This window comes from Carassius carassius, chromosome 29, assembly GCF_963082965.1.
Source record: "Carassius carassius chromosome 29, fCarCar2.1, whole genome shotgun sequence".
In the NCBI taxonomy this organism is placed as follows: Eukaryota; Metazoa; Chordata; class Actinopteri; order Cypriniformes; family Cyprinidae; genus Carassius; species Carassius carassius.
Genome location: NC_081783.1, coordinates 3,868,609 through 3,891,650, shown reverse-complemented (window position 1 = coordinate 3,891,650; position 23,042 = coordinate 3,868,609). Strand labels below are relative to the sequence as shown.

Sequence of the window (23,042 nt, the reverse complement as noted above, 5' to 3'; positions counted from 1 at the left end):
ACAATTACTGTAACTCAGCAATTCCCCAAGATCTATGCATGAGTGAAAGAGCAGTCCCATAATGTATACATCCCCTGTCCTGAAGGACGGAAATCTCAAATAACCCTACAGCTGAGGACCCTTGAGCCTTTGGGATAGAAGTGTCAACTCATAGCAGTATTGAGTGCCGTAACTCAGAAAGAGAAAGAGCTTTACAATTTACAATTAACTTTACAATTAACTCATCTTGACAATTACTTTACAATTAACTCATCTTGAACTCAACAGTACTGGGCCCGGTTCCCCGATAACGTTCACTCTTAGCGCGCTAAGAAGACATCGTAAGATATATCTTACCAAAGTTGTTGATGTTTCTAAGTGTGTTCCCCGAAGTGTCCCTTAGGAAGCTTCTTAGCACGCTGCCTCTTACGTCCGACGTTACAAGAGCGCTGTCCAAAGTCAGGGTGCTGAATTAGTTGGCATCGATTGCTCATGAATCGATTTTCCACTTTACGCGAAGGTGCAATACAGCGTTAAGAAAGACAACACGTTCTATGCAAATGAAACATTCCTCAAATTATTACAGTAACATTTATTTTAACATAGTTTAAGTTATCAGTAGAATATAGACTATAAATTAAATGATCAAATGGTCAGTAATATGTTCACACGATATGTTGTGATGGTTAGACGAACCGGGTATCCCTCACTAATCATCCACCCTCCTAATTATCCCGTTGTGCCACTTGTGCCGCTTCTTGACATGGGTTTAACGACATATAAAAATTATATAATACACTTTTATATTAATGGCAAGGTACTTTACAATTAGAATTGATTGGCAAGCAGCTGCAGTTACTTCTGTTTAATGCGGTATTGATTGCAATTGGTTTATGTTTTTAATAAAAAGCAACCTATCTACAATGAACAGAGAGAAAGAGAGAGAGAGAGAGAGAGAGAGTTAGATACAGAATATGCTGGGGAAGCAACGTAAAAAAAGGGCACAAAGCCTCTCGTCAGAGGAACTTGAAGTTTTGCTGACCACCAGGTCAGATATCACACCCTTATGGTCCACTATAACCTGCACGTTTATGGCCGCGTCTCCCTTTCGCGATGAGTAGCCTACGCCTGATCATTCACTGATGGATTGGCGATAGGGATGAGTGTGCCATCCACCAGGATGCAATCCCCGGCACGGCGCAGAAGGGTGTTGGAGACAGTGTGGACGCACCTCCACACCGAGGTCTTGATAAGGCCGTAGCCCTCTCCCACGACCTCGATGAATCTCTCTGTAGCCAAAAAGAAAAAAAAAAAAAAAAAAAGTAGCGCTGGGCTTCAGGGCTTAAAGCAAAATTCTGCTGCTTTAGCCTGGCAAGCGCAGGTCTGAGAAGGTCCAGCAGCTCCACAATGAGTTGTCTTGGGAGGCGATTTTTTTTTAATATAGCCACATCAGGCAAAATGTCAAAAGGGCTTAAGTTTTGCCGAATAACAAAAATTGACATGGGCTAAACGGCTCCGCGTCCGGCTCCGTCTTTGATTCAATACAAGGACACGTTGGATCGCTGCCATAGTTGGTCGCTTACTGGAAACCACCATGATTACCCATTTATAGATCTTAGCCATTTAGAGCCATATTGTTTGCCAGATTTTAATTATCAAAAAATTGATTGTCAATTCGCTTTAATTACATTACGAAAAAGCCTAGGCTAATTACCACCTTATTAGTTCTGTAACCACATAAAGTCAACTTCATAAATAGGCCTGTATCCATTGCGAACATAATTTATTATGAGTCTTAAAAAATAACAGAAAACCATTGTTAAGCCACAAAATTGTCAACGTACCGTAGTTTGACTTGTACTTCGCTGCGCTGGTTTCTAAAGACTGCTGTACAGTAGCGTCATGAGCTCAAATAACGCTAAGAGAGAGCTATGAATGGTCCAGACCAACCTTACGAAAGTATGACTTACAGAAGATATACTTAGCGTACGAACGTGTCGGGAACCGTGCCATAAGGTTAAGAGAGAGGTTAAGGAATAGGTTAAGAACTACTTAGCGATAAGAACGTTTTGGGGAACCGGGCCCTGACTATTTACACTCACTTCAATTGAGTTGCTTTCTTTAATATTAATGTCCATGATTAGATGCTGCGGAAGCTTGGTGGATTTTGGAGTGGGCAGGTTTGTGATAAAGATTTTTACATTTAAATTATTCAATACAGTTTTTAGTGTTATCAGAAAGAGAAAATGTTTGTCAATCAGAAAAAATGCACAGATCAAGCTCAGCCTAAAAATGCTGAACAAATATTTCATAGGATATAGGAAAATTGTCCACTCTGTTACATAAATTTTTTTTTCACTGGAACTTAGCAGACTGGAGGTTTTAAGCTAATGAAACTCATAAGGTAACAACAGCACGCAAGCAGGAGTTAGTAATAAGCTTAATTAGTTTAAAAACTCTGTCCTGTTAAGGTACACTTATGCATTGAACTATAAAAAATGTGATGTAACAGGGTGGACAAATTTTCTGTCATGTGAAATATTGGCTCAGGATCATTGAGCTACTTGAACTTGAACTTTGAACTTTACACACACACAAATATCACAATACACATAATTTTATGTCAAAGAGATTAAGTAAATGCATATAATACTCAAAAATAAATGTAACCTTTATTTCAAAGTGAAGTTGAGAAAACGTTGAGGAATTTGACAAAAGACTATCCTTTGTGGATCCCACCTTCTCCATGCCACAATTGGACAATTATGTACAATTCTTGCAGGTTACAATAGGAACAATAGGAAAACAATAACCCGGCCGGACATTTTAGGCAATTTAGTAAACCCTGCCAGGATATGTGCAGTGAAAACAGGACATATAATCACCCTGTTTAATGTAAAATGTACCGTATTGTTTTATGTCAACATGAAATTCATTAAACTGTAGGAATGTCCCACTGTGCAGCTGTTTACTGTTTCTGTTCACAGCAGAAGCACACGTGGGATCAGCACAGAGGTGGGTAGTAACGAGTTACATTTACTTCGTTACATTTACTTGAGTAATTTTTTGGGGTAACGAATACTTTTCGGAGTATATTTAAAGATGGGTACTTTATACTCTTACTTGAGTAAATTTTTGGGGAAAAATCTGTACTTTTACTTCGTTACTGTGGGCAACGCTCCTGTCGTTACTTTATCTTAATGCAATAAATGTTATAATGCTTCAGTTTATTCCAAACGCGCCGTCTACTTTTCTCTGGGCAATGAGCAATGCCCATTCGCGAATGATTCATTCTTTTGAGTCAATTCTGTTCAAAGGCTTGATCAAACCAATTGGCAAACGAGTGAATTGGTTCATGAATCAGTTTGAATGAGTCGTTCAGTTCCCTGCCGCACGCGCTGAGCATCTGAAGTGGTTCACTCGGAGTTGTAACGTTTAAGACAGGGGTGCCCAACCCTGCTCCTGGCGATCGACTGTCCTGCAAAGTTTAGCTCCAATCCTAATCAAAGACACCTGAAGCAACTAATTAAGGTCTTCAGGCTCACTTAAAAATTAAAGGCAGGTGTGTTTGATTAGGGTTGGAGCCAAACTTTGCAGGACAGTCGATCGCCAGGAGCAGGGTTGGGCACCCCTGGTTTAAGAACAGAAAGAGCGTTGAAAACGTGGCTGGAACTGCACTGAATTGAAATCTGCAAAGGTTATTATTTGCTAGCGATGGAGATCCTTATTAGATGAACACCGCGTGTACTGTCTACTGTTTAACAGGTAATAACTTGGGCTACATTCGATTACAGTACACGATACCACTGTGACATTAGTTTGTTGTACGTGTGTGGCTTATAACAGAGGGGAGTCAAGTTGAATGCAGCTTCCAAAAGACAAAAAATAGCCGATTAAGATTTTATTAATTTTAATACAATCACACTGGTGCAAGTACGTTCAGCGAGTCATATTATCAGCTGCTAAATTCAGATCTGTGATTGCTTGCTGGCGCTTAGCCAGAGATAGATGCGTTTATACAGCGCTGCGCATTATAACAAATCACACATGATTCTTTTGAGCTTATTAAAGCATTGGCCAATCAGAGGCGTTCAGATGAGTCATCGCTAAAATGCCGGTGCTTCCTTCACTCGCTCCTGACTGAATACCTCTTTCTGGCGAATTCTCTCGCAGGAACAACAAAGTGCAGATGTGTGTACGAATCTTTAATTAAGATATTGATTTCACAGTGTTAACAGTTTCAGTGATTTTAATGGGAGTTTCTGAGAGTGAAATCTAGACTGTCAGTGAAAATTATCTTTAATAATGTAAATGTTATTTGCTCTCTTTCTGAACAATGAAAGATTAGTAGCAATATTTATATCACATTAACTTTCAATGTTAAATTCACATTTAATATAAAGTCAGTCGTATTAAAAATATGTTATGGCATGACACCTATATCTGTTACTTAAGTAAACAGACAGGGTTTTATAATAAATTACATAAATTGGAGTAAAGGCTGATGAAATATATACATTTATACACGCACACATACATTACATACATTTTATCTATATATCTAAATAAAAATAGGCTCAGTATATATGACCCAAAGTAACTAGTAACTAACTACTTGAGTAGATTTTTTATCCGATACTCTTTTACTCTTACTCAAGTAACTATTCAAGACTAGTACTTTTACTTTTACTTGAGTAAATATTTCTAGAAGTACTTTTACTTTTACTTGAGTACAGTTTTTGGGTACTCTACCCACCTCTGGATCAGCATGAAAGGTTCGCCTCATGCAAACCTTGACCCAAACCTCTACAATCAGCACAGCCACTGAGAATTATTCAGATGCCAGTCAGGTTCAATAAAATAATAAAACATTGCCCTCGCACATACCGAAACACAGCGGCGTGAGTCGTAATTATAACAGGATTCAAGTGAGCTCCCAGTTAATCTGGCTTTGACACTCTCATGTAGCATGATAATGTCTTGTGGGTAAACTCGCTCACATCTGGATGGTTAAATACAGTGGCTGGAGCGCAACGCAAACTGCTTTGCATTCATCATCATACTCTGCAAACAAAAAAGTCTGGTTATTAATGTGACCCCTAGTCATTTCTGGGTCAACAGATGGAGGGCAGCAATGTTTGTGTACTCAGATTAGTGCTTTTGTTGTGCAGTTTCAAAAGAGGGGAGAGGAGAAATATACTGTGAATTTCATACGACCACAACTCACATCCAAATACAAATATATGTCTGTTTCTGACATTCTATATATATAATATCAGAAACAGACCATACATTAGGGAATTCATACTTATCTCTCAGGTTTGACACATATGTCTGTTTGGGAACTGATAGATGATGTTCAGTCTGATATATATTGCTTCACAGTGCAGCACAAAACATTGGACATCTTCATATCATTCATGAATTGAAAAATGCAAAGGTTTTACATATTTGTCACGACAAATTAAATGATTTTTGAATTGGATGTTTTTTACGCTTCTGAAATGTCAAAAATTAAATACATATATGTCCCATTAGACATTCTTTCAAAAAGCAACTTTAGAGTAATTGTGCTGTGTGATTAAGAATGAATGAATGTCTGTTGGTTTTCAATGTGGGTTCAATTTGATCAGATGTGGGAGCAGTTATTTTTATGTTTAATGGTGCCTTTTTATTGACTGCAGAGTTGATAAATATTGTAATTTATAAATATTATATATGAGTGTGTACAAAGATAGAAGATAGGTGTGTCAATCGCCTTGCATTTGACTAAAAATGCAGTCTTATAAAAGTTTTTACTGTAAAGTTTTATCTCTAAAATGTAAGTTATACAAACTTTTTAAACTTCCATAATTGTGCTTCGATATTTTAGGGCAGCATGCCATGACAGTGCGCTTTAACTTCGCTGGACAGAGAAGAGCATCAGGTGCGCTCACCTGATCAGAACAGCATCAGCATCAGCATCAGCATCCAGCTTCACACGAAGCCAACACTTGTCAGAGCACACGCGGATATAAACGACACATGCCTCTTGATCTCCAGCTGCGTTTCACGACGGTAGCCTACTGAGAGATCTTCTGAAGTTTGTGAGGCGTTTATCCACTCTTTTATTTCCCGACAGCTTTTAAGAGTGAATGAGGACTGCACGGTTAAGAAGTGAATGAACGAACACGAGTTTACATTTTATTTAGCTATCAGATTTATGAATGTGCGTCTTGACAAGCACAGCGCGCTGCATGTTCTTCAAGTTCGCACGATCTGGAGAGACGCTGGATTACAAATGTCTCTCCGCTGGCCCTGCAGGATTTTATGTCTAAATACGAGTTTGAATGACAGCTATTTTTTTAAACGACGCTAGTTTTCATCAACTGACGATTTCATAAGTGCTTTGCCTGTTATGATATGGACATGCCTTTTTAGCGTCGGTAAGAGCGCATGGCTGAAGCGGCGGAGGACCGGAGCCCTCGCCGCTGTCCTGTGATGATGAACTGAGGATGGTGGAGGGAACAGACATTTCGACAGGAAACCGGGGCAGCAAGTACCTCTCTTTCCCCTGGGTGGTGACTTTACTCTCCAGTGTTCTCATTACTACGATTATAGTAGATGTTCTGGGCAACCTGTTGGTCATTGTATCGGTCTTCAGAAACAGAAAGCTCAGGAAGGCGGGTAAATGTCTATAATATCTCTATATCTCTATAATTCATCACGCTGACAAATTTTATGTTTTTTTCCTTTGACAGAGTAAAATAATATGCATTATGAATATTTATTATTATCACCTGGTCAACTAAAAAGCAATTAAAAGCGCCTAAAACCAAAAAACAGACCAGCCTGAGCAGAAAGACCAGCAAATCAATTAATAGAGTGGTTTAATTTTTTTCAGCATTTTTCAGCAGGACATTATTAATATTTGTAATCTACTTTTTATAATAATAATAATAATAAAAATAATAATTATTATCATTACTAATACTACTATGATACTTTTTTTACTACTAATAATAATTGTTCTGCAGTTATTAGTATTTTTAATCTTTTTCTTTTTACAAATTATTATTATTATTATTAACAATGACAACAACAATAGTAATAATAATTTTCATTTAAAACATTTTTTATAATTCATATAATAATAATTACAATAATAATAATAATAAATAGTAAAAATATTAATAATAGTCCTGCTGAACAATTATCATCATCATCATCATCATCCTCATGATCCTATATAATCATCTGGCTAATGCAATATGTGTAGTCTTTTGGATACTAAACAGTTCCAGACAGAAATATACTTCTATGAGATGTTTAATTCTGTTGATTATACTCCCTTATACAGAACAGTACTAAACAACATGTTGTTTCCTCTTAAAACGAAGGCATTCAGGATGGAGGAGCTCACTCAGTGCTGGCAGTGAGACGGGTTCATGAACTCCTGACACACCTCCCGTAATTAGAGCTCCAGTCTGTGTGTGGTTGCTTTAGAGACACCAGCACAGTATTTACACATCATTTAGTGCTCTGTCTTGGTGTGCTTTTATTTATTCATTAGTATTTTCATCATGCTTTTCAGTAAAAATATTCAAACATCCTTTAAACAAAATAAATTTACTTAGGAGGCAGAATTGCACAAGATAATTAAGGAAAGCTGTTTCCTGCCATGGAATAATAATAATAATAAAAGGTAATTGCTACTTTTTATCTCACAATTCTGCCCATTTATTTACAATTCTGTGTTTATATCTCACAATTCTCAGAAAAATGAACAAAATTTAAAGATGTTAAGAAAAAATAAGAACTTCAAGATATAAACAGTATTGCGAGATATAAACTTAAAGTTGTGAGATATAAACTTGCAATTCTGGGGGGAAAAGTCAGAACTGTGAGACATAAACTTAGAATTGTAAAAAAAACGTGCAAGTCTGAGAATAGAAGTCTGAATGAAGTCTCAAAGAAAAAAGATTTGCGCAAAATTCTCAGAATTCTCTTTATATCTCACAATTATTATTATTATTATTATTTTATAAGAAACAAAGTTTGAATTGTGATACAAGTCCCAATTACTTTATTTATTATTATTTTTTTTTGTAATTCAGTGATGGGGGAAAAGGCTGCTGTTTTTTTTCTTAGAAAACAAAAACTACATACTAAATATTGTTTGACTGAAGCTAAAAAGATAAAAATAACTTAATTTAAGATGTATTTTCTGAAAACAAGTCTAAATAACTTTTTGCTGTAAAAGTAAAAAACCTTATAGGGGTCTTATGATGTTGCTAAAAAAGAACATTATTTTGTGTATTTGGTGTAATGAAATGTGTTTATGCTGTTTAAGGTTCAAAACACACATTATTTTCAACATAATGTACATTATTGTTTCTCCTCTCTGTCCAGCCTTTCTGAAACGCATACATTTTTACAAAGCTCATCGTTCTGAAAAGTGTGGTGTGCTGTTATTGGCCAGCTATCCAGTGCGTTGGGATTGGCCGAATTCCTCAAGCGTGTGACGGAAATGTTACGCCCCTTAACATACTGTCATGCCCGGTGCGACGAGACAAAAACCATAAAACCCATTACAAACGAGGCATTTGTTGCATCCAGTGGGGACATAATTACTGATTATAATGACTTATACTGTCTTTTTACACCTTGCATTGCATTTCACGTCACATAAACATAAAACAATGTGTGCATTTGTGATCTGAGAAACGACAAACAGCAAGCACTACTCTACACTGCTCAAAACTCGCGTGAATCATCAGTGACAAATCCTTTAAATATGAAAACATACTTACAGGTTGTGAGTCAGAACAGCCGGCATTGTAGGTTCAGGAAACAGTTTCCCATAAAATGTGCTTAACACATCTGAATATTTGGGTTGAACTGTTCAGGAACAGTGTTGTAAATAAAACTTAACCACTGATTTCTAGTTGTGTGCTCTTTTGGAAGGCCAAAAGCGAGAATCAAAGTTACGCCTTCTTTCTTTGTGTGAACATTTGGGCGGTGTTATGCAAATCCTCCCACACAGTGATGTAGACATGTAGGGGCGTGTTTAAATGAGGCATTTTAGGAGGGCGTGGACAAGTCTTAACCCTTTTATAAAGAATATCTCTCTGGGTTTGAGACTTTAGTCTTTGCAACTTTAGGGATCTTATCTATTCATGAACAGCTTATAACACTCCAAAGAGAAAGGAAAACTTGAAACTGCATCATATGACCCCTTTAAATGTGTTTTTATTGTAAACACTTATACACTTATCTCTTCGCTTGATGTTCAGCGAGGGCAGATCCGGATCAAAGTGAATTTAAATGTGATTATTTATTCCATCACAGGTCCTGAAACTTCAGACTGGGTGATGCACAAGGGCCAAATTAAATTTGAGTCCCATTTCCATCACATTCATCAATAGCCAGCAAATTAATTTATCAGTATTGTTGACCTCTATTCTTGAGACGCTGGTGATGACAGGTCACAGAAAGTTCCTCCATGACACAAGAATGCACATGAAGAACAATCCAGTCCATCAAAATTCACACACGTCCATCAGTAAAAGAGTCTCCTACTTTGATCACCTATCTGAACTCCCAAAACAACGCTGTGAGCTTTACATGCGTCCTGTCATCACAGATGTCTGTTGAGCGAGACCAGGTAAAATCTGTGAATTAATTGTGCAGTGCTACCAGTGCAACAGAGAAAAACAATAATCCCGCAAAACTAGAACCACAGTTCTTCATCGCGGCTTTGTATAATTTGTCACATTTGTAACCCTTTTCCACATGACTGGGTCTGAATAGTCATTCAGAGATAGCTGTTCCTAATTACTAGACCGTGATGACTGTGAAGAAAAGCACCATTAACATGTTCTTTGCTTCACCTGAACATTGAGTTCCTGAGCTGAAGCTGCCTCGCACAGTGGTGACAAATAAAATAACAAAAATTGCATTCATTCATTGATTTGTTGGTGATTGATTGATTCGACAAGAAGAAGATAAGGCAGATTTTGCATTCTGGGGGAAATTGGCTATCAAAATTACTCCAAAGTCATGTCACGGGGGTCATCCTCAGTCAAAAATTGTGGCTGGGAGATGGGGGGACATCTTTTTAACTGGTGGACTGAAAAAATAACAACCAGTGGCAACAGTATGAAAGTAGCTCAATTCTGCAGACTGGGCAACCCTGGCTGTTTTGGTCTGCCAAGTCCTGGTTTACTTAGCATTTTTAACTCTTTTCTTACCAGTGTTTTAAAAAAAAGTTGCCAGCCAGCCACCACCAGCATTTTTAATCATCTTTACAAAATGTTCATGATCCTCAGAATATTTGCATGTTGCATGAATATCTGAACATGCTATGCGTGAAAGAACAGAGCCTCTGCTTAAAAAGAAAAAGAATCCTATTAGTCTATGCATAACTTTTTTTATCCATACTTGAATGTGGGTTTATTTCATTAAAAACATTTTGAACAAACAGCTGAGAACTTTTTTATAATTTTTTTTATAATTCTTTTGTCAAAAACTACATCTGGATCAGATACAGAACAATGATCGAAACAAGAAGTCGATCAAGTCCATCAAAACCCTTCACAGTCTTAAACCTCTTCCTGGCTCAAAATTTCATTCGCTAACATTTGGCAGTTTTGCTGTTTAATGTTTGACAACAATAATGACCTCACTCATGCAATTTTGTATGATTTCTGTGATGGTTAAGTTTAGGGGCGGAGTTATGTGTGGTCCTTCATATTTGCTACATTGTAAAATACATATGATTTTTCAACATTGCATGAGTAAGGTTGTATGAATTCATACAAATTAGCCACCTTGTTTAAAATGTATGAATTTCCATGAGATTGGGTTGTGTTTGATGATTGCATTATTTCATATATGCATCTGCTTACATACAGTATGTACATACATATATGCAATCTTACATACAGTATGACGTCTTGTTTCTGATTCTTCTTTAAAATGTTTTGATCCAGAAATTAAATAATCTTTCAGAAGATGTGTAATAGCGCCCCCTACTGTATAACAGTGAAACCACAAAAGCCAGAAAATACTGGCAGGGTAAGAGTTAACACTGAACCTAAAGATACAAACTTAAAGGCATATGGATATGGTCACAACCTGATTGGACAGCTTTTATGACTTATATTTTTAGAATAAACTTGCAGAACATCCAGTGCCGGGTTTCCCAATAACGATTGATCTTAGCGCTTAAGAGCGTTTTTTACGAGTAATTTTGCGATCGTTCGTTATTGTTTCACGTGCGTTTCCCAACAATGCACTTAACACAGTTGCACGTAGCTGTGCTTTAAGTGCTACTGTACTTAGGAGTCGCTGTCCGTTTATCAAGTGCTGAAATGTCACGTTATAGAATGGCTCTTAACTGTAGTACACTATCGTTTATTGACGTTAATCTAATGCTGCATTCCAGACAGACAACTTGGATATAATAACTATAACACACTACAATATTATAGTCTATAATATTATACTTTACATAATAATATATAATTTACTTTAAATACTTTATATATTTATATGTTAGGTAAAAAATGTTAGGTAAAATTATGTTAGGTAAAAAATGTTAGCCTGAATGCACTGTAAGTCGCTTTGGATAAAAGCGTCTGCTAAATGCATAAAATTATTTAAATTAATTTATTTATACACAGTATAGAGAGAGAGAGTGAGACGTTATTTCGGATCAAATACATAGCTGGTTTTTGTGCACTTCAGCAAGTTATTGACCTATTTCTTCCCCCAGTCTTTGAAACATTTCCTACATTACTTATTTTATTCTTTTTTTTTCTTTTTTTCAGTCATTTAATTTAAATATGTATTTCTATATTTCTGCCCCTTTTTTATTATTTCATTTAGAAATTAATAAAACAAAAATAAGAAAACGAGTCATAAATTGTACAATAAAGCACAATCAAATCCTTATATTATAATCACATTGCGCTTGAATCAAGTTAAAGGTGTAATCTGACGATTGTCCTGCCGGTGACTTAGGGCTTAACGATTACTCCAGAGCACTCTTAGATCTACAATGATTTTCAAGTGCTACTTAAGTTACGATGCTTTTGGGAAACAGACCGTTATATTAAGATCAGTCGTACGATCATTTTTACGAACTTCTGGGAATCGAAGCTTTTGGGAATCCCCGCCCAGAACTGCTGTGCACTGGACTAAATGCACTAATTACATTTGGTGTTATTTTTACCAGTTGATAACTCACAAAGAACTTATGAAATGTGTTAAGGACTGGAGTCAAAACAGTGGCAGGAATTCCTGGTGTGTTTGAGCGTTGTGTCTAGTGTGACATCACATCTTGTTTTTGGTTCGTTTAGATGTCTTTGATCCATGTTGCATTCATATTTCAAAAGGCCCACCCTTTTAAGGCGTCTTGGTTTGTTTTTGAGCGCAGGTTCAGATGGGAGCATTCACACTTATTCAAATGAAGTGCACTGATTGTAAAGCAATCACACCAGAGTTTGTTTTAATTGGTCCAAATTGTCATGACTCATGAGTCCAACATCCCATACTCCTAATACTTCCGTTAGAGGAAGGTGAAAATCATTTGCAGTAAATGTGTTGTTCACTTAGTACAAAACCGGCCGACATGTGATGGATTAACACAGCTGGATGTGAAGCGTGTGCTCAGTAATTCAAAGAATTAAATTCACTGCCTTCAGACACAGAAGTGGATGCACAAGTCAATACAGCACTTGTTTAATGGAGCATCTTGTACCAGGAGAGTTGAAAACAATTCATTAGTGTGTTGGCGTAAATCTTAGTTTTATTATGAAAGTCAGCCCACTTAAGAGACACCACACATGCACTAAATGTAAAAGTCTTGTGTTCAAAGCGCTCCACAGGCACAGACCTGATTTAATTGTTTTATTCGATTTTATAATCTCATTGATGCAGTTAATCAGAGCTAGCAAATCCTTTTATTAAAGAAGAAAGGCCAGGCATTTGTCTTGTTATCTGTGCGATCTTGAGCTACATGAGTTACGTGAGAGTGGAGTTATGAAGACATTGCTCAAACATTACAGGATCCAGTTACAGTGTACTGTAGGTCACTGCTTTGAACTTCCTGGATTTTTCTACTCACAGTTGAATATTGATATTTACAGCACATGAGGTTTGTGACATATTAAGCACTCCTGCTTGTTTTGGGTTTATCACACAGATATGTTGCTGGGATTTATGTTAAAGTAAAGAACAATAATCCATGAAAAAGTAACAAGGCTGGTAATTTCAGACACCATATTGGCCAGTAGGAGACTTTACCACATCGGTTCATTCAGGTGTGTTGTGGTTTCTCTGTTGTATTACACTAACTCAGACTCAGGCCTGAAACACTAAGTACATGATTGCTTCTAACCTTGCATGCTCAGTTTTATGATCCATTGCATTCTGAAATGCTTCTGTGATACCTGGAGAAAGTCTCAATGGCAGCTGCACGACTGGCACAGAAGCCCCTCAGGAATATACAATTCGTTTTGTTGTTGTTATTTGTTAAATGATACCTTTTTTTTTTTGTTTTTGTTTTTTTTAGCTTGAGCCATTAATGCTTTGTAAACAATTTTTTTTTACCTTTTCCCCAAATATCACTATGTTGCATGCATGCAACCAAATGGTCCAGGTACAGTATCTACCAATGAGGCCAACCTGGACATGCTAAGATGACTTTAAAACAACATAGACTGTGAAAAAAAAAAAAAACATAATAGAGAAACACAGACAAATCTTGCATTCTTCTAGTCAAGTCGTCAAGTCACAGTTTTTTATATTGTGCTTTTTACAATACAGATTCTACTGTAATAACAGCATAGAAATAATAGAAATTCTTAATCATGAGACTAATGCTTTTAAATTACACATCACCAGTGCTGGGTGATAAACGTATTATTACATGTAATCAGGATTAGACTATCAGTTTCCAAAAATCAAGTACATGTAGTTAGATCATTATCATTATCAGATAACAGTGACTTTTTTATGGGTAACATTATTCACTAAAATTGGCAGTAAATAATTAATAATTGATTGATTCTCCCAATATTTATTTTTTATTTTTTTAATCAATGTTACAAAATAGTCTTATTCAAGTCTTTGTGATAAACAAAAGTAGCCAGACTACATTATATAATATGTGTAATCCAAATGTTACTAACTACAATTTATGTCATGTAATTTGTAATCAGTAATGGACTACAAGTAATCTACCCAGCACTGCACATCACATATCACATTATATCCACGGAGGACAAGCAGTTGGGAAAATGAATTAATGAATGTAACATAAAAATGGTAAAATTAGACATTTCCTTTTTAAGTTTGATTTTTTTTTTCTTTGCGTTGCCATTCGAGAACCATTTTCATTCAGAAATGTAGGAATTAACTTTCATGCTTATTATTTTTTTTTCTAAGTCATACATTTCCATATGAATCACATTGTAAGAATTTATATGAAATTGCCACCTCGTAAAATTGTTGCATTTCCTAATGAGATGGAGCTGATTCTTGCATAGCTACAGTACAAAGCAACTAGATACAGCCAGTGAAACCTGGACAAACAACACATCTTAACTCAGTGCTTTCAGTGATCTTTTACCCTCTTATCCTTACAGGTAATGCCTTTGTGGTGAGTTTGGCGGTAGCAGATCTGGTCGTGGCCATCTACCCCTACCCGCTCGTCCTGACCGCCATCTTCCATGACCGCTGGATCGCGGGTGATATTCACTGTCAGATCAGCGGCTTCCTCATGGGGCTCAGTGTGATCGGCTCTATTTTCAACATCACAGGCATCGCCATCAACCGCTACTGTTACATCTGCCACAGCCTCAAGTATGACAAGCTCTTCTCCAACAAGAACACAGTATGCTATGTGGTCCTGGTCTGGGCGCTGACTGTCCTGGCGATTGTTCCAAACTGGTTTGTGGAGTCTCTGCAGTACGACCCACGTGTCTACTCATGCACCTTCGCCCAATCGGTGAGCTCGCTCTACACCATCACGGTGGTTGTGGTGCACTTCATTTTGCCCATCAGCATCGTCACGTACTGCTACCTGCGCATCTGGGTCCTCGTCATACAGGTGCGCAAACGGGTCAAGCCCGACAGTCGGCCCAAGATCAAGCCTCATGACTTAAGGAACTTTCTCACCATGTTTGTGGTGTTTGTGTTGTTCGCCGTCTGCTGGGCTCCGTTGAACTTCATAGGCCTGGCGGTGGCGATCCACCCCAGACTCGGTCAAGCTATACCCGAGTGGCTCTTCACTGCCAGCTACTTCATGGCGTACTTCAACAGCTGCCTCAATGGCGTTATATATGGAGTGCTAAACCACAACTTCCGAAAAGAGTATAAAAGGATTATACTTGCTATTTTCAAGTTTAATTGTTGAGTTTTCGGAATGAGACGAGCACTGTGTTTTTCTCAAAATTTGTAAGTTATGCAAAGCAATTGTAATGATGCATCTTTTGTGATTCGAATGTTTTTATTTGTCATAGCAAATATGGATATTATAGTTTGATTCCCTGTATTTACATCCTAAGATTGGCACAAAATGACATGAACTTGAGTTCCTTGTTTACATTGTCATCTACACAGTATGTTCTTATTTAAAAATGTAATCGGCATCTAAATGTGGAAGATCCCAACACTAATTAAAACCTTGATAATGTCTTTTTTTTATTAATGAAAATCAATGTACTTGATTTTGTTGAATATTCAAATGTTTTAAAAATTCAGTGTTTGAATATATAAAAAAACAAAAGTTGAAATGCTATTGCTTTTAAATATCGTGATTTTTTATTTTATCTTTTTATCTTCTTCTTTTTTTATTTTTTATCTTTAGGCTCAAACACACCAGGAATTCCTGCCACTGTTTTGACTCCAGTCCTTAACACATTTCATAAGTTCTTTGTGAGTTATCAACTGGTAAAAATAACACCAAATGTAATTAGTGCATTTAGTCCAGTGCACAGCAGTTCTGGGCGGGGATTCCCAAAAGCTTCGATTCCCAGAAGTTCGTAAAAATGACCGTACGACTGATCTTAATATAACGGTCTGTTTCCCAAAAGCATCGTACAACCCGAATTCCGGAAAAGTTGGGACGTTTTTTAAATTTTAATAAAATGAAAACTAAAGGAATTTCAAATCACATGAACCAATATTTTATTCACAATAGAACATAGATAACATAGCAAATGTTTAAACTGAGAAATTGTACACTTTTATCCACTTAATTATTTAATCTATATATATATATATTTACCATAATAGTAATAATGGTGTCTCATTTTTGTTACATATTTGGGAGGAAAAAACTACAAAAACAATCAAGAGTACAAAAGTTTGAAGTACTAATGGAGCATATGGAATCAATGAGAGGATTTTCAGATTATAATTGATGATGATTATACTTAAAACTACATATAATTTTATCCCAATTTGATAACATTTTATCCCAATTACATGTTATTAAGGTGATAGAAGTCACATATTTGGAGAGAGTTGGGACATTATTAAATAAGAAAAATATATCTGAATGAATTAAAGTTATCATTTATTAATGAGGATGTAAGATAGGAGATTTTGATAATTATATATATGAGCATATTTTTTCCTGAGCTAAATGAATTTACTCTATTATCTGATACCTCAACTGCAAAAAAGAATGTATTATGTACTCTAAATTATTTTACACAAATGTACTAATATTAATATTATAGCTTGTTTTCTGGTTAAAACAAAGAAAATGAACCATAAGTTGAAAATTAGAGAAGTTTATCAATCCATTAAGTTTATGAACTAATGTTGCAAAAAAAATTATCAGAAATATAAACGGTTTCAATGGAAAGCACTTCCATATATCCTACAAATATTAGTTTTTGTGTATCTAAAGGTGGAAATCAAAAAGTGTAATACTGTGTTATCTGCACATTTTCTAAACACATATTTATTAAACAATCATATTTTTATATGTAAACATTCCTATGAATGTACATCTGAGTGCTGCATTCATGTTTAATAGCAAGATGTCTTAATAAAATTGAATCACTGTGCAACGTGTCAAAATATTCACTTCTCTGTGGGTAAACGAAGGGGTGTTTTACTCATAATTATAAATCTTTTTTTTTTTCTGATGTGGTTGTTTTCATAGATGAACACCACAAGTACATGTCTGACAAGACGTGTGTTGTTTTCAGTGCCTCAGGTGTTTTACAAACAATAAATACAGGTTTAGAAAGATGCAATTGCCCGGGGCAGTTCTCTTCATGGTGTGCTGCCAGTCATCATTATCCATTCAGAGCAGGTATAGATTTCTGACAGGGAGCTTTGGGGGTCAGTGAGGACAAATAACTTGTAGATGTTGGATTTCTGCCTCAGGGTTTGAGATGAAACCAGGGAAACATCACGCAGATGCTGCAACTCACACAAAGCTCAAATCACAGTAAGTTTTACTGGCCCCACTTTATATTAGGTTGGCCTTAACTACTACTTACATCATACTTATTGTGTTAATATTGTATTGCAAAATACTTATGCTGCTATTGAGGTGGGATACGGGTACAGTTAGGAACAGATTTGGTTGTATGGGTAGGTTTAAGGGTTGGTTAAGGTGTAAGAAATGGGTCAACAGTGTAATTATAAGTGTAGAAACAAATTATTTACAGATTAAGCCTATATGCAAGTATTTTTTGTACAGTGTAAAACAATAAGTGCATTGTATCAAATGAATAATTTAAGTGTAAGTACACAATAATTAAATTTGCTTCAATTTGGTTAGATATGCTTGATCACCATTACTAAAGAAAATCATTGTACAAAGATCACATTTACAGTGATGTACTTACAGTGGAAATGTATAGGGCATGGCATCTGACTGGAATATTAAACTTTAAAATACTTTTTTCAAAGCTTGATGAAGCAATTTTGAAAGACGCATCAATAAAATCATACGATGTTATGTGATGGGGGCTTTCAAAGTAAGTCATTTTTAAACCATTTATTCAGCGCATGCATAAAAACTGCCAGTCACATGATCTCAGTAAATGAGGCTTCATTATGCCATAACTATTTTGAAATGACTATTTCTGAAATGACATATTTTGGTGATCTCGGGGAACCCAGGAACCTATTGTTACATCATCTCAGATTAAATTTGTAGATATTTTTAGTGAGTTATTTGCTAATGTTATTGCATTCATTTACAAATTGATAAAATAACAAATTACACACTTAAAAATAAAGGTGCTTCAAAAGGTTCTTCAAGTGATGCCATAGAAGAACCATTTCTGGTTCTACAATGAACCATTCGGTCAAAGGTTCTTTAAAGAACCATCTCTTTTATACCTTTTTATAAACTAAAGAACCTTCTTTCGCCACAAAGAACCTTTTGTGAAAGGTTTTTCAGATGTTAAAGGTTCTTTCTGGAGCCATTTAGACAAAAAGATTCTTCTATGGCATCGTGAAGCACCTTTATTTTCAAGAGTGTATACGGACACCTCATATCCGTGTTAGAGGGTGTAATTCAATTTTAGTTTGTAAAAGGTGTGTTTTTATGCATTTATGATCTTGAGAGTTTTGAGTTTTCATTGCATTTCTACTGTTCTGACCATCAGCAGTGTGTTGAGCACTTCAAAAAGGTGAATAATTTTGTGAAACAACTGTTTCAATTGAGTAAAAGTTTCAAAAAGTCTCATTTCTGTCTCATATGAAAACATCTTGAAAACCTGATTTGTCAATAACTTCATTCAGCAGACGTCAGACATCATTTCCAAATATTCAAGCTCAGTTAATATTCTGTGCTGCATATTAACGCACTCATCCAGGTAAATGAATCCAGCACTACTTTTATGTCTCTTTTATATCACACTTTTATTGACATTATTGCAGGGAATGTCTTGTTCTAAACCAAATGTTTTGTAAAGTGTAACAGACATTTTTCTTAGCAGTAATTTGCTCAATAATGCAGCAATGAACTCATAAAATCAATATTTTCCCAGGTCAACATTCCTTTTTTTTAAATTTACATTCATTTATTTAGCATTTACTTTTATCCAATGCAGCACAGTACATGTTAGAAATACAAGTGATTGATTCATCTTAAGGAGTCAATAGACACTGGAAACACTACGTTTTAGAAATCCTTTAAGCTAGAACAGGAGCGATTAAGGAATAGTGAAAACACAGAAGAAACTTGTTTTATTTGTTACTTATTAACTTCATAAGTAAGACCCTGCAACTTTCTCATGAGACATGACACGCTTGACATTTTGTTGACATCAAAAGCTGAGTCTAAACTCTCAAAATTCCGTTGTCTCTTGGTGGATGCCAGCCAAATTACACAGAAGCCAGCGTGACCAGGTCGTATCACCCTCTCATCCATAAACACAAACCTCATCAGGTAAGAGAAAACACGACCCAGTCTATATTAAATCCAGCTTCACTTGCTGCGAGTATAAATTTGGTTTGTTCCCACCACAATATATTCTGTGTGATGAGTTTCTGCCTGCCGAGAGCATAAAACCATGAAATTACATTTCTGTGTTGAGTCTCCACTTGATGTTCAGCGTAAAAGCTAGGTTTGGAAGTGGGAAGTCGTGGCCTAATGGTTAGAGAGTTGGACTCCCAATCGAAAGGTTGTGAGTTCGAGTCCCGGGCCGGCAGGAATTGTGGGTGGGGGGAGTGCATGTACAGTTCTCTCTCCACCTTCAATACCACGACTTAGGTGCCCTTGAGCAAGGCATCGAACCCCCAACTGCTCCCCGGGCGCCGCAGCATAAATGGCTGCCCACTGCTCCGGGTGTGTGCTCACAGTGTGTGTTCACTGCTCTGTGTGTGTGCATTTCGGATGGGTTAGATGCAGAGCACAAATTCTGAGTATGGGTCACCATACTTGGCTGAATGTCACTTTCACTTCACTTCACTGGAAGCTAAATCAATTGTTAATGTGGCACCTCAAATAACACTCACTATTGTATGGAAGAATATTAACATTTTGTCAAAAACATGCATGGCAATTTTTACATTTTAGCTCAGAGGAAAGACTTTTCCAAAAGGCTTCCAAAGTTACTGTGCATTGCAATAGCCACAGATGCTGTATTGAACCAGGAAGATTTCTGTATTTCTGTCTTGATGTCATACAGTACAGACCAAAAGTTTGGACACCTCATTCAAAGAGTTTTCTTTATTTTCATGACTATGAAAATTGTAGCGTCACACTGAAGGCATCAAGGGCTATTTGACCAAGAAGGAGAGTGATGGGGTGCTGCACCAGATGACCTGGCCTCCACAGTCACCGAACCTGAACCCAATCGAGATGGTTTAGGGGTGAGCTGGACCGCAGACAGAAGGCAAAAGGGCCAACAAGTGCTAAGCATCTCTCGGGGAACTCCTTCAAGACTGTTGGAAGACCATTTCAGGTGACTACCTCTTGAAGCTCATCAAGAGAATGCCAAGAGTGTGCAAAGCAGTAATCAAAGCAAAAGGTGGCTACTTTGAAGAACCTAGAATATGACATATTTTCAGTTTTTTAACTGAACTTTTATAATTCCAAATATAATTCCATGTGTTAATTCATAGTTTTGATGCCTTCAGTGTGAATCTACAATTTTCATAGTCATGAAAATAAAGAAAACTCTTTGAATGAGAAGGTGTGTCCAAACTTTTGGTCTGTACTGTATATTACTTGACCTTTATTACATCCGGCACACTGCTGGACACTGGGAGTTCTTCTGTTGTTGTTTTGTGAATACGAGCATCTGAAGATATCTGAAGCCCCAAACTACATAATGGTCAAAACATGACTTTAGCCCACACTGTATTTTTTCCTTATAAATAATGACAGACGACCACAGCAATTTCCTTTTGATCTGTCTAAGAACAAAACACTCTTAGTGCAATCTCTGACACAGTATTGTGGATGTCGGCTCTTATCATTTCAATCAACCAACCAATCAAAGGCTTTACCATGATGCAACTTCAATGAAAGTGTTGTAGATTATAAATTAACAATCTCAGCTCCTTCATTTAAGCAAACGTCACATTAGAAGAAAGGGAAAATAATTTAAATGTACAAGTAATCAAAGCTATAATTCACACAAACTACAAAAGTCTGCAGAAGGCAAACAGGTTATCACAGCTATGCTGATATTCAGTGATGAATTTAGCCTCACAATAAATTATATTCTGTTTGAAGTGCTAGACAGATAACTGGCAAATTGTAATCTGTCACTGATTCCAAATTAAGTGATAAAAATTGTAGTTTTACGTAATCCATTACATTGCACATTTTAAGTAATATAATCAGACTACTTTTTGATTACATTAGACCTTGTTTTTAACTCGTTTACCATACTGATTTAAATAGGATAAATGTGCACCATATTGCTATACAAATTCAAAGAGAAAGAAAATATATTTCAGTCGTTGTTGTTAACAGCATGAAATGCATTAGACAGTATATTATATCAGACTGAGGTTTGCGAAGGAATTGCAAGGGGGTTTGTGAATTTAATAAAAAGTAAATAATTAACCAAATCATAAAAACATGAAATTACCGGTCAACTGTTGTGTAGACTTTGTGTTTTGTAAATCAAACTAACCAGTAGTGTTGGTGACTAACTAGTTACATTTAACAGTGTTACATAATTTAATTATAAAATAAATGTAACTGTAATCTTTTACAATTACTTAGAAAAGTGTATTATTAAACTACAGTTACTTATGCAAATGTTAATGATTACAAAAGGGGGTTACATCTGATTACTTCTTGTATGAATATGTACTATTTCTTATGATTTTAAATCTGTATTCAACCTCAAAAGTTAAGTAATCAAATGTAACCAGTTACATTGCCTTAACAAAGCAATTGAAATCCCGGTAGTTACACTATTTATTACATATTCAGTAATATAATCTGTAACCCATTACATTTCCAAAATAACCTTCCCAACACTGGCACTAAGATCAGTGACTAGTCAGCAATGTCCACACATACGCAGATTATTTTTGAAAGGTAAATTTAAAAGATGAAAAGAAGAATCATGAATGATTCTTTGCTATTTTGTTACTATTGAACCAATAAAAGAGTAACTGTAGTCTGATTACAATTACTTTACAATCTAATGTAATCTAATTAAAGGCACTTTTTTTAAGAGTCTGATCGTAAGTTACTGCCCAGCCCTCTCTATTGGTATATGTCACAGACAAGCACCTCAAACTAATGAGAACTATAGAGGAATGAAAGCATATGTTCAGTTCATCTGAGCTTTTCACAGATTTCCTTTCTGTTTTTATAAACCGGCAAACCAAGCACTAACTTTACAAAGTGTTGCCCTCTCAAACATTTCTAAAAACTAATGCGACTAGAGCCACTTTTAACAGCCAGACTCATCTGCAAACTGTAAAAACATCAGCTGAGACAGGAATTATTTTAGCATCGTTTCAAAATATAGACTTTTATCAAAGCTAAATATTTCCAAGTACCAGTGCAACATGCATGCTGTAGGTTAGAAAACACTGTCTTACAACAAAAAGAAACGGTAAGAAAAACATCACATCTGAGGAAGAGGCAGTAACATCTTTAATTCAAACACAGAGCACATAGCGGCTCTCAAGACCTGCTGTTTTACATCAACTAGAAAGACACAATGACGCAGCTCAACAGGTGGACCTGGATCATCTCATGTCGATGATTAACAAATAAATGATCTAGTAATGTACAAAAATGAGCAATGTGATGCTTATCTGTTTGTAGAATCTTCCCTTTATATATTTAATCTATTTTAAAGTAGTTATGTTCATTTTCAACAAGGTGAGCATGAATTAATGACTTACAGCATATGTACAATAAGGCAAAAAAACACGAAATCAAAGTCATAAAAACACTGTAATTAAAAAAACAGCAGTTGAGTGCAACTTAAAAATTAATGTAAATTATATATTAAAAATAAACCCTCCAGGCAATAACTTTGGCATGGCCAACATATATATATATATATATATATATATATATATAAAGCAATTTCATACAACTAAAAAATAAATTAAAAAAA

The 23,042-nt window shown here is 36.0% G+C and overlaps 1 protein-coding gene across 1 annotated transcript; it reads left to right on the top strand.

Annotated features, from left to right (window-relative positions):
- Positions 1-6,324: 6,324 nt before the first annotated feature.
- Positions 6,325-15,705, top strand: mtnr1al (melatonin receptor type 1A like). Its single transcript, XM_059516654.1, has 2 exons — positions 6,325-6,645; positions 14,613-15,705. The coding sequence occupies exons 1-2, from the start codon at positions 6,474-6,476 to the stop codon at positions 15,380-15,382; spliced, it is 942 nt and encodes a 313-aa protein (XP_059372637.1). The 5' UTR covers positions 6,325-6,473; the 3' UTR covers positions 15,383-15,705.
- The last annotated feature ends 7,337 nt before the right edge of the window (positions 15,706-23,042 follow it).